General features: G+C 41.6%; 1 protein-coding gene across 1 annotated transcript; it reads left to right on the top strand.

Moving 5' to 3' along the window:
* The first annotated feature begins 205 nt into the window (after positions 1 to 205).
* Positions 206 to 7,854, top strand: LOC121618538 (rac GTPase-activating protein 1-like). Its single transcript, XM_041954043.1, has 17 exons — positions 206 to 335; positions 783 to 891; positions 1,508 to 1,710; positions 1,967 to 2,121; positions 2,479 to 2,548; positions 2,702 to 2,755; positions 2,960 to 3,037; positions 3,206 to 3,320; positions 3,434 to 3,582; positions 3,732 to 3,896; positions 3,989 to 4,084; positions 4,263 to 4,461; positions 4,585 to 4,690; positions 4,935 to 5,067; positions 5,258 to 5,366; positions 6,112 to 6,220; positions 6,575 to 7,854. The coding sequence occupies exons 2-17, from the start codon at positions 807 to 809 to the stop codon at positions 6,648 to 6,650; spliced, it is 1,902 nt and encodes a 633-aa protein (XP_041809977.1). The 5' UTR covers positions 206 to 335; positions 783 to 806; the 3' UTR covers positions 6,651 to 7,854.
* The last annotated feature ends 4,235 nt before the right edge of the window (positions 7,855 to 12,089 follow it).

Below are 12,089 nucleotides of genomic sequence, written 5' to 3'. Positions count from 1 at the left end.
TTTCACTTTCTGCTTACTATAATCTAAACATCCTGAGATCATCTGCTCTAATGATATATGATGCCATAATAGGGCGAAACTTATAAACCACATTCCGCTGCAGTTACAACCCTGGTTGTGTGGGGGCGATAGAGCGCTCTGACCTCCCTCACAGCAGCTGACGAAGAAGAAAACCGGCGCTGATTTTGAACTTTGAAGAAGAATGTGCAAACTTACTCAAACAGGTGTGGCACTGCTCATGCTGGTGTGGGAATAAACCTCTAACCTCTGCTTTTAACATCGGACGTTGTTACAGTCCATGTCAGCCGCACTGCAACAGGAAACATATTGCACAGGTAAGTGTGTTTTGTTGTTTTGACCAACGTAACGATAGGTAGCTAAGTCAGCTCAACCTAAACTTGCTAACGTTAAAGTTAGCATGCCGATAGCTCACAGGCACAGGAACGTTAAACCTGGCGTAACATTAATTAAGCTAACGCGCTTGGGAGCTGTATTGAATACAGTGGAGAGGTAACCTTAAAATAAGTGACGTCGTTTTTCTTTTGTAGTTTCAAGTATTTGTGTTTTGAACGTTACCCTGCTTACGTGACATGTAACAATTGTTGTAAATTAACGTTACTGCTCGTTCAACGCAAACGTTAGTCCCGACCGGGTCTACATTCATTCAACTCCAATAACAATGTAAAACCTCAACAAAACAAAGTAACAGCAACGCATCTAGCACGATTATCCAACTCACCCATGTCTCTCTACTAATCTTACTATGCTGATGTCAACTTTAGCTTATCCAGCTGCACTAAATCACAATGGAGTCGTCTGTGGTGAACCTGTACAACCAGTTTCAGAGTCTAAGGGCCCAGGTGGACTGTCTGAATGAGGGCATTGAACCACGTAAGTTATTTCCACACTTTGTTTTGGTATTTGCCACCTCTGTAGAATCCTGTCAGTGAAACACAATGGAGTTTAAGTACTTTGCAGCGTTAGTGCGGTAAAGATGGTCTGCGGTGGCATGATGCTAACGTTACCAGCACCATTATAAGGTGCGTTTCCGTCCCAAAATGTGTTTGTTGGTACAATGAAATAATGGCCACAGACAGTGAATGCAAAAGCAATACTGAGTACAGAACCTCTTCCTTAGTAAGTACAGGCTGTGACCAGGACTACGAACATGCTGTGGAAACTGATGCTACAGACCATGACACGAATGGGGGTCGAAATAGCTATTGGGGTGTAGTAAAAATTTCCATTTCAATAGTCCAGATAATGCAGCATTTTAACTAACAATTAAAGCATTGTTGCTCATTTGTGCACTTTACAGCAGAGCACCCTGTCTTTAGACTTTACAGCAGAGTACTTTGTCTTTTTGTCCTCTTTCTAAAGTTAATTTGCATCATTGCCAGTAAAAACCAGTGGGATTTTGGAGGCCTATTACACATGCCCACTGCAGAGAAAAGTGGTATGTTTTTTCGGGGTGGGAAATATAATAATCTTCTTTTGTCTTATTCAGAGTTCCTCCAGATGGCAATTAACTTTGAGGAGTGCCGTAAGAAGTGGCTGCAGACAGATGAGGAGCTGGTTTCCTGTAAAGAGGTGCTGGCTAAAGCACAGACTGAGAGGGGATCCCTGGAGGTCAAACTAAAGCATGCTCGCAACCAGGTGGACGTGGAGATCCGGCGGCGGCAGAAGGCTGAGGCAGTCTATGAGAAGCTGGTTGGTGCAACACTACTAAATCTTGTATAGCTGCAGGGTTGTGTAAGGGATACATTGGGAGTTAGAAAAAGGAAAAAGCTAGAAGTTAATTTTCAGATAATGCCATTTGTCAGTACACTTGGTAAAGCTCATCTTATATGTCAGTACATCTTGCGTAACTAGCAGTTGTTCTCTATCACTAAATAATGGATTTTTCCTCATTTGTCTATATTTTTTGTTTACGGATCATTAACCTGCTGGTTTGTGGGTGTAATAGGAACGTCAGCTAGAGCTTATCCGGGAGCTGCTTGTATCTGAGAACAATGGCAACAGTGTCCACCTGAGCGAGGAGCAGCGTTCGGCCCTGGCCTTCCTCAGTACCCACTCCAGGGCAGCACAGGCTGCTAAAAACAATCTCAACTCCAGTCGAAGGTCATATCCTCCATGTCTTGTTCTGAAACAACCATTATGTTTTTTTATTCTCCCCAGACAGTACTTACAACAGAAATAACAATTTAAGGTGTTCATCTCTCCACTGTGCCTCATCCTTTCTTAAGGGTACTGTACTGTTGCACTGTTTAGATGGTGAATACACTGTCTGCCATTTCCTGTGCTGCATACAGACTGTAGACTGTAGGGAATATAGTTAAACATGTAAAATATGAATTATGATCTTAAAACCTGTATAATTCAACAAAACATTGTCATTCTCCTACTAGCCATGAACACAGGAAGTACTTCAGACTGGAAGATTGAATGCCCTTGAATTGACTTGAATTGATTTTACAGGTTAACTACCATCGATGAATCGGCTTCTTTGCTGTCAGACATCAGCTATGACCAAACAGACGACTCTCTGGTATATTGACCCCATTTCATTGTATATTACTGTATATTTTAGGAGAACTGATGATTTGAGGATCAAATGGTTGCACAACAATGTTCATTCAGGGACCCTTGTAATGAACTGACCTTGTAAATACTGCGGTCTGTTTCTCCACTGTTCTTGTAGGACTGGGATTCCTCTGTCATGAAGACTGTGAGACTGCGGAAACGGCAGAAACGAGTGAGTCACGTCTGTTTTTAAATAGATGCCTCCTTGCGTGCATTAAGTAATTTTGCTAATTTCTCTCAGGTTAGGTGTCAACGTAGCCAGTGGTTTGATTCACGTGTTTCTATACTTCTCTACAACTTTGTTTTGCTATTTGTTGTACTGTTTTGAGCAGCCAATCCAGTGTTTTCGAAGTTTTCTGTACATTTTAATCCACAGCGCTCCTCCAGAAAACTCTCGGAGGTTCCTCCACAGGGAGTGAAGAAACCTCGCTCCACTGGACGCAAATCAGACAGGGTAATGCTGACCTCTGCAGCTGAATGTGCAATATAACACAAACCGTAGAAAACATTCTGTGTCCGTAAAACTGCTTTGGGTTTTTATCTGTCTTTCTTAAAAATATTTTCTGTATAAACCAACTCAGATGCCCACCAGTTTGGTTATATATTTTTTTGTATGATTCAGATGAATGAGTCCATAGTGGCCAAAACCACCATCACTGTGCCTGTAAATGGCGGAGCTGTCGAGGCTGTCTCCACCATCGAAGCCGTGCCTTACTGGACACGCAGCAGAAAGAGTGGTGAGATTTTTTTTATATTTATCTATTTATATGGATGGGTAGATGAATAATGATTGAACCTTACAACAAATTTTGTGTTTTGGGGTTTCTTCTACATGTGACGGTGTCTATAGCTGCAGCAGCATGGGCTGACACAACCACTACTGACCAATCTGAAACTGCCAGTGAGGCTCCCAGCACCCCAGTCCCAGATTTTAGAGCCAACCCCGGGGCCCCCAGAGCTAATGGAGGAGGAAAGAAGCACCACTTCATCCCCAAAACAGTAATGCTGTATAGTTATTGTTGTGAATGTAAAGCGATTACAGATTAAGACTCTATATCTCCCTGCATCAACATTACCAGCCAGTTCACCTTAAAGTACTGCTGGAAGTATCTACTCACCTTGGCCATTGTGTTCTCTCTGTCACTAAGGTGATCAAGTCTGAGTTCTGTGTACCATGTGGAAGAAGAACAAAGTTTGGCAAGATATACCTTCGCTGCCAGGATTGTAGGGTGGTGACTCACCCGGAGTGTCGTGACCACTGTCCCCTGCCCTGTAATCCCACAGCTGTTAGCACTCCCATCAAGAACACACAGGTACATTTTTCTAATTTTCTCACATATTTATGGTGTCTCTCTACTCCATATGTTTTAAGTATTTGTCTTTTACTTTGTGTGTGTGTGTGCAGGCCACCCTGGCTGACTTCGCTCCAGTCACCTCCCCAATGATCCCAGGTTTGGTTATCTACTGCATTAAGGAGATTGAACACAGAGGCCTACATGAGGTGAGACAGACTTAATTAAAGTCCTTGCTTGCCTGTAACCTTCATGTTATAGTCTGATCATTTCCCTTAGCGATTACAGTATATCATTCCTCTCTAATTAGTCATCTCATTCAGTAGCGTGGTATGACAGGCAACCAGACCATGAGAGCTGGTTTCTTTGATCTTTTCCTTGCCCCAGGTTGGCCTGTACAGAGTTTCTGGCCAGGAACGCATGGTGAAAGAGCTGAAGGAGAAGCTGATTAGAGGAAAGACTCTGCCTCCACTTCACAAAGTAGAAGACATCAATGTCATTACGGGTGTCCTCAAAGACTTCCTCAGAAACCTTCCAGGGCCACTGCTCACCTTCCAGCTGAACAAAACCTTCATGGAAGCAGCCGGTGAGACTTTCTGAGATATTTTGATTGACTGAAGTATTTAAATTGAGTGAATTAACAGGTCTCATGGGATAGAGGGAAAAAGCACATTATGATTATTAAATAACTGTTGTAATGTTGTTGTAGAAATCCAGGACGATGGCAACAGTCTTGCTATGTTGTACCAGACCATCAGTGAGCTGCCTCAACCCAACCGAGACACTCTGGCCTGCCTGATGATCCATCTGCAAAAGTAATTTTCATTACATTTGAGAAGAGCTAAGAAGCCTTTTGGTTTATCCTGTTTTTATTCCCATCTGCTCACATTAACTCCCACCCATTAGACAGCAACTTGTCAGCCAGAAAAGACTTTTGTCAAAATCAAAAGTCTGAGACTCTAGTCAGGAAGCATGTCGTATCCTCCTACAACTCTGGTACAGATCAACTTTCATTATGCGTAAGGCTGTCTGAAAGTTTCCACCCTCCTCTTTTCCCAGGGTCTCTCAGAGTGTGGACACTAAGATGGATGTGAACAACCTGGCCAGGGTGTTTGGCCCTACTCTTGTGGGTCATGCTGTTCCCAACCCAGACCCTATGACCATCCTGCATGACACAAGCAGACAACCAAGGGTAAAGTGAATCAGAACAACGAACAACTGCCCTGACTATTCTTTTTTTTTTTAACAAAGCCCTAGTTAAGTAACACATAATCTAAGTATATTGTTGCATGTGCTTTTCTTTATTTCACAGACAGTCACAGTGTTTCTGCTCTTTTAGAATGAGTTTGATTACAGATACTGGATTTTCTTTGTCTTTCTAGGTTATAGAGCGCTTGTTCAGTATTCCAGCAAAGTATTGGGGCCAGTTTGCTTATCCAGATAATGTAGGCATGGAAAATGGTCACCACACTGACACTCCAGACCACAAAGGTAAGGTGACAGGTGATGACCAAAAATACAAGTTCCTCGAAAATTATCAGCATGAGAATAAGACAATGACTATGTTCATGCACAAAATATTCTTTTTTTTTTTTTGCCCTTATTCCAAAAAAGAAAATATCCTACTAAGCTGTTTACATGGCTAGTGAAAATGAACATTCCACTAATATTCTTGTTTACATGCAGCTGTGCATACTCTGATTAACAAACACAACCTCCCTCTTTCATTCGTGCAAGAACCTTCTTGAAAAGGTTGGTGTGATATTTGCACATATCTAGACGCCAAGTGTTTCATCATGGTTAAAAATAAGTTTGTTTCTCCTTCTGACCAGAAATGTGGGCTTTTGTTTTGTGCATGCATCTCTACCCCAGCCTTGCAAATTGTTGGCTAGCTAATGCGCAGAGCTGACTCTAAACAGGCAGGAGGCAGTAAAAACCCCAGCTGAGACACATTTTGTGAATGTGCTGTATAGATGCTTATAGAATCTTCCTAAAACACAAATGATATCAGCATATTTGGAATATTGTCATATTTGGAATAATTGTGGAAAATTAGTGTGCACGTAAACATAGTCAGTGTGTGCTATTTAATTTTAAAGACTTATTTGTAAGTGGTACGCGTGATATGACAGATTAAAACCAACGTTTTTCATTTCTAAGCGTTTGCACTCAGCATCTTTGGTTGACAAAATGAGCTATGTCAAACTGATGATGTGTTTCTTTGATTGACCTGTAGTGAGCATATTGGGACCAGTGACCACTCCAGAGCACCAGATGATGGCTAAAACACCTTCCTCCAGCTCGCTGTCCCAGCGCATGATGCACACTCTCTCCAGCACCACCATGTAAGCTCACACATGCTCTGACACACTCTGATGGCCCGTTATTACAAACCAGAGAAAAAGCACACGCTCTTCAAATGTCACTTAGCCTAATCCAAGCTAATGACATTAGCTATAGCAAATCATCATCTTTTTTCAGTGCAAGTTTGTAATTAGTTTGTTCATCTATTGATTGATCTATCTTGAATATTTTGACATACACAAAAAGGACGAAAATTAAATGAAGCTAACTCAGTTGTCCATATATTAAGAATGGTTTCTGTTTTTATTTACCTCTAAACATTTGTCTTCACAGTGTGTAAAATTACTCTTAGTAACCTTAAAATTCTTACCTCCACCCCCCCTCCACCCTTTTAGATTTGGGAGCAAGAGCAAGGCATCAGCTGCCTGTAACCGCCAGGGCAACTTCTTTGCTTCTCCACAGCTGAAGTAATGGCAAGACAAGAAAAAAAAGAGTTCACCATATTGTAAGTCTGGGCTACTTATTGCAATAACTGAATATGTATTCACATAATCATGTTGGAAAACTACTGTGCAATTTTAGCATGTAAAAGTTTTATCACTGCGTTTTTTTTATTCGAGTATTTTATACAAGACTTTCTAACCATTTTTTTCTTTGAAAAGATTCCTTAACATAAGTGTTTTATTTTATTTTTATATCTTTGATTACTAATGATTTATTATTGACCAAAACTGTGGCAACATCTATGCGATTGTAAGACATTTGAGGGATTTAATGACCAAGTAACAAGAGAAAACTAGTTCAAGAGTCATTTGTGTTGAACACCTGGGTTTGACGATCAGAGGCTATGCATTCACTCACGTTGGTCCATATTTGAACCTGTGGTTGTAACCATAGCCTCAGAGAGAAATACACACTGAACAAAGAGAAAAGAAGTTGTATTATAGGCCAGTGTCGCTTTGTCTTTTGTCTTTGGTCATTGTCCTCAAACTGACACCTTTTTTGTTTTCATGATTTAACATTTTTGTTTTATATTTATGTTGATTGTTCACTATGATGTATACCAATCATGACAGTTTATATATTTTAACAATACGCCATGTAAACACTGATACTTAATGGGAATAATGTTGCATTTTGCACTGTATCTGTAACAATCTGAGTGAATGTGTTTTCTACCTGGGAGTACTCACCACTAGAGGCTGCTGTTGCACCACTTTTGCTGTTCAAGCCTTAACCAATGAAGATAATGTCCTATATATAATGCACTCAACCAGTCAGTATTACTGACGCTCATTGGAAATGCTGTAAGTTATTCCTGTGAATAACAGTTCAGCCAATATTTTCTCTCTCACACGCCAGAGATCTGAGACTTACATCTGTGTGGTCATCACAAAATAGAATCTGGAGCTTGTTTAATTTATGAATGTGAAAACCGATTTGCATGCACACTTAAGCTTTTGAGTATTTGAATCGACTGGAGCTTTCTTGCACAGTTACATCACCAGTAATGCACAAGGAGTGATGCTCCCTCTGAGGAAATTTCTCCTCTCTCCTTCTCTCACTGTCACCTTTATCAGCTCCAGATTTTATTGTTATGATGACATTACTGGTTCAAGTATTAGGTATTTAGAGGAGGAATGTCAACCAAAACTGATTCATCATGTTCAGTCTTTAAAAAAAACAAATCTAGACATGTTTTGCCAGTAAATGAAGAAATGTGCATAGTGTGAGGATGTAAGACTATAGTAATACTACATTATATTTTATACCCTGTTGTACATTTATTCTATTATATGGTTCTATTTCTCTAATGAAATATTGTCTAACTGATGAAGTTACTTTCACCCAGATGTTGTGGACTCAATAACAATCGTTTGTCTTCGCTCCAAAAAGATCACACAAAAGTCCATGGTTGAGCGGAAAATAAAACATCAAAAGACTGGCTTTCATTGTCTCAGTGGGTGTTCATGCAGGAGATGGGCATGTGGGGCGAACCTTGCTGAAATGAGGCCCTAGAGCATGTGAGGCATACATGTAGGATCTGTGGGTTTTGTTACCAGCAATTCAACCTAAAAACAAAAAAAAACCTTTTACACCTGGATTAGTGTTACCCTATTAACTGTGAGAATGTTATTAAAGCCCAATTCACGCAGCCTAAAACCTCCATTTGTGTTTAACACTCTTCATCTTCATTTTCCTGGTGTAAATTGAATGTTGGCCATTGTTATTCAAGATCTTCAGTGAAAGAGCAAAAGCCCAGTGCCAGTTATTCCAAAGCCGACGTGGCACTGAATGATAATGCAATTTGGCTCATTGTTCCAATAGTCATTACAGCTATTTCCATAATCTATTGGGCTGAGTGGGCAGGCGATGAGGTCTAACATTATTATGAATTAAAGCAGGGATCATTTATACATCTTATAGTTATGCCATTAACAGTTGCTGCGGAGAGCGCTATGCCAGGCTGAGACCATTGACACACATTTTATATGGCCTCATTCAATACAGAGCTTCACAACACGAGGCCCTTTGAGACCTAAGCCCAGCTGTTTGGGGGGGAAATGAAAATATGGTGTGCAGAGTTCATCCAAATTAGTTTGTTCTCGCTCCCTTTCTGTCTCGCTCACACTCGCAAAGACCCATGAATGATTGCAGAGAAGACCCTCCAAAAATGTTTGAATTTCAAATCAGCATTAATAGTTCATTAGCCTGAAATAAGGTCTCTAGTGTGTCGATGTGTCCTCTCACCGGGGGATTGTGTGTTTATTTATGCTGTACGGTGCAGCATACGCTCGGCGGCTGCAGACATCAAACAGCTGGCTGTGTACAGTGTGTCTCTGTAGCTCCATATTCCAGCATGCCCCAGTGTGCAGTGATAGAGCTCCACTCTGCTGTGGGACCAGCGAGGGCCAAATGAGTAACTAGTCCAATTAAGAGCTCTTAAATAAATTACAATGTAAGCTGGTAAACACACAACAACAACAGCACTATTTAATTCCTCTATTTATACAGCGAACTGCAGGCGGTGATGCCAAAGGAACCAGCAGAACTATTAACCATCTCTGCAAGCTGAAAACAATCGATACATTATTTAATTCAGTTATCGCTGGTATTGATGCATTGAAAATACAGTCTATGCGTCTGGCAGTGCAGCATGTTAGTGGGTGTCTGCAGTGTTGCCTTGGGGTTAGGGCCAATAATGTCAGCACCTCAGAGATGTTAACTCAATATCTGCCGGTCAAATCCACCCATCTGATCCTGTATATAGTCATATGTTTATTCAAATAGCCATGTTAAGCAGCAGACACATAAGTTCATGTCTTGTGTTTGACAATTTGGGTGTGTACATTTCTAACCAACATATTTTGTCTGAAAGCAGAGCAGCATTTCTATGCTCTTGCTGTGTTGTTGTAGAAGCTGCTGTATTGATGGATTAGGCCGGGCGTTGTACAGGTTTGCTTTCGGAAAAATGGGGAGGACAGAATGAGCAGTTTGTCAGGTTCATATAACAAAAGTGTAACGCTGCAAATGTATAAACATAAACACCAGGACCCAAACAGTGCTTCCTTCACAGGCTAAGCATGTGCTTGAAAAGTGCCCCTCCAGATTTGTTCCTGACACTGTTTTCAGTGAGTTATGTGACAGATTGTGTGATCAATATGCTTTCCATTTGGTGAATTAAACATACAACGCTCAAATACCAAAATATGTTCTGCACCAGGCTTATAAAATCCCTGAAAAGCGAGACAAGAGTCATTGTCCAATCTACACCCACCTAAAGCCAGTGAGTTTTTTAACGGCAAATAATTGTCTGGCTTGTTGACTTTCAGTGCTCCTCCGCATTCGCTCTGCATCTCTTCTTTCGGCTTCATCCCTTGTTCCCTCTATTTTTCCTCCCCTCCGCTCCCTCCCCACCCCTCCTTTGAATCGAACCGCCGTCTTAGCCGGCTACCATGCGTGGTCGATACCTTGTTACCACAGAGAAATCAATTATCTCGACCAAGCAGCAGGGGAAAGAGGCAATAATGAAAGAATGCTCCTCCTTCCCAGACGATAGCCGTGGTCATTAAATATGAATTTATCATTGGCTGAGGAGATTTATGGAGCGAGATGTGGGCCCCCGAGTTCACGCTCTCTTTAGAGCATAAGTTCAAAGTCTGGTTACAAGTGTAAATTAAATGGGTAACAGCTTGTCAGGCAGGCGATGTTATGTGTCCTAAATCTTAAACAGGGGCTTGATTCAGTCACTGTCATGCACCTGAAACAGAGATGTGACATTAAACTATCTAAACATACACATAACACGGTCCACCTGCAACTGACAAGAACGTCTTCTTACTTCTTCAGATGACACACCTTTTGACCAAATGACTGGCCTCTGAGAGGAAAGTGAAGGCCAGTGAAACACTAAAAATGCTTTAGCATCTGTAAGGTGGTATGCTGAGTGATAGCTGCGGGAGATGCCACCACATTCGTGGGCAGTGCAGACTGTCTTCAGTGTGACATCTGAGCAACATTCACTCAGGTGAGAGTAGAGCTGGCAGTGATGTGCTGACGGGTGGGTGGGCATGCCAACCTTACCTGCCCGTCTGGGTGTGTAATGAACCGTTATGACGACTTGTCTGACAGCTGCTGCTAGAAGTAGGAAAAAACCACCACCACCACCATCACCACAGCCGGGAGAAAAAAAGTGGCAATGAGAGAGAGAGAGGGAAAGAGGGAGGAGGACGGAGTGCAGAGGGAAAAATGTGTAATTCGGGCTTGCTCTTAAGGCAGCAATAAATTCTGTTTTAATGGGGCAACACAAGCAGTAGCAAGCACTCAGCAGTCTGTTGTGTTTGATGCCAAATTGTGCAGAATAAACAGATTTGCTGTGCAGCTGGTCCTAACACACACTTTCTCTCTGTCTCTCTCGCTCTCTGAGTTGCTCTGTTCCCCACCACACACACACTATCTCCTCATTCCCCAACTCCCTCTTCATCTCTTCCCGTCCGTGCCCCTCCCCCCCTGGACATACCAGACAAGAATTAGACAAATCATGACAAAAAGATGGCAAGTGCTTTGATTTATTTTCTTCCACTTAACTGAGTACTCATCTCCAGCTGTCACACACACAGTCGAGGCAGCGTATTTGTTTTAACAGGGAAAAGAGTGAGCTGCATGTCACTAATGAGAAACAACACGCCACATCTGGCTCATTTCCTCCCTAGAAGATAAATCTTTGGTCACCCTGTTCATCGCAGACATAACTGCACGCAGTGTGATATGATGCAAAAAATAGATGTCTCTGGCTGTCAAGAATGCCAAACTAGCACTTTTAATAATACTTCAAATAAGCTGTGACAGTAAAAGGACGATTTTTGACTGTATGTGAGGACAAGAAAAGTCCAGAGCGTAAGAAAGTGTCAGTGTTGATATGAAACTCGTGATCAGAACAGCACTGTCTGGTGAATAAACAACACTCAAAGAGTCTACAACCATGCAAGCAGCTCTGCTATGTGAAATATTAAAACGTCAACATGCTAGTGTTAAGCAGGTAAAATATTTATAATGTTAGCATGTTAACTTTAATAATCAGCGCTAAGCAGAAAACACAGACAAGGTAGGTGGGAATGTCGAGTATTGTGAATTAAAATTTTGACCCGATGATGGTGCTAGATCATCAAAGTTCCTTTCATCCTGAGGGGAACATGAACGTGTTTACAAAATTTCACAGCAACCTGTCCACATTTCATTCAAAACTGCAAATCCATCTCACTACTGCTGGTGGCAAGGGCAGGGGATCGTGAGGACACATCCTCCAGGATCCATGAATATTTATGCAAAAGTTTGTGCCAAGTCATCCATTTATTCATCCAGATATTTCACTAAAGACCAAATTTGTCAACCTGCTGGTGGCACTAGAGG

The sequence above is a fragment of the Chelmon rostratus genome, chromosome 2 (genome assembly GCF_017976325.1).
Source record: "Chelmon rostratus isolate fCheRos1 chromosome 2, fCheRos1.pri, whole genome shotgun sequence".
Classification (NCBI taxonomy): Eukaryota; Metazoa; Chordata; class Actinopteri; order Chaetodontiformes; family Chaetodontidae; genus Chelmon; species Chelmon rostratus.
This window is presented reverse-complemented; position numbering and strand designations above follow the sequence as displayed.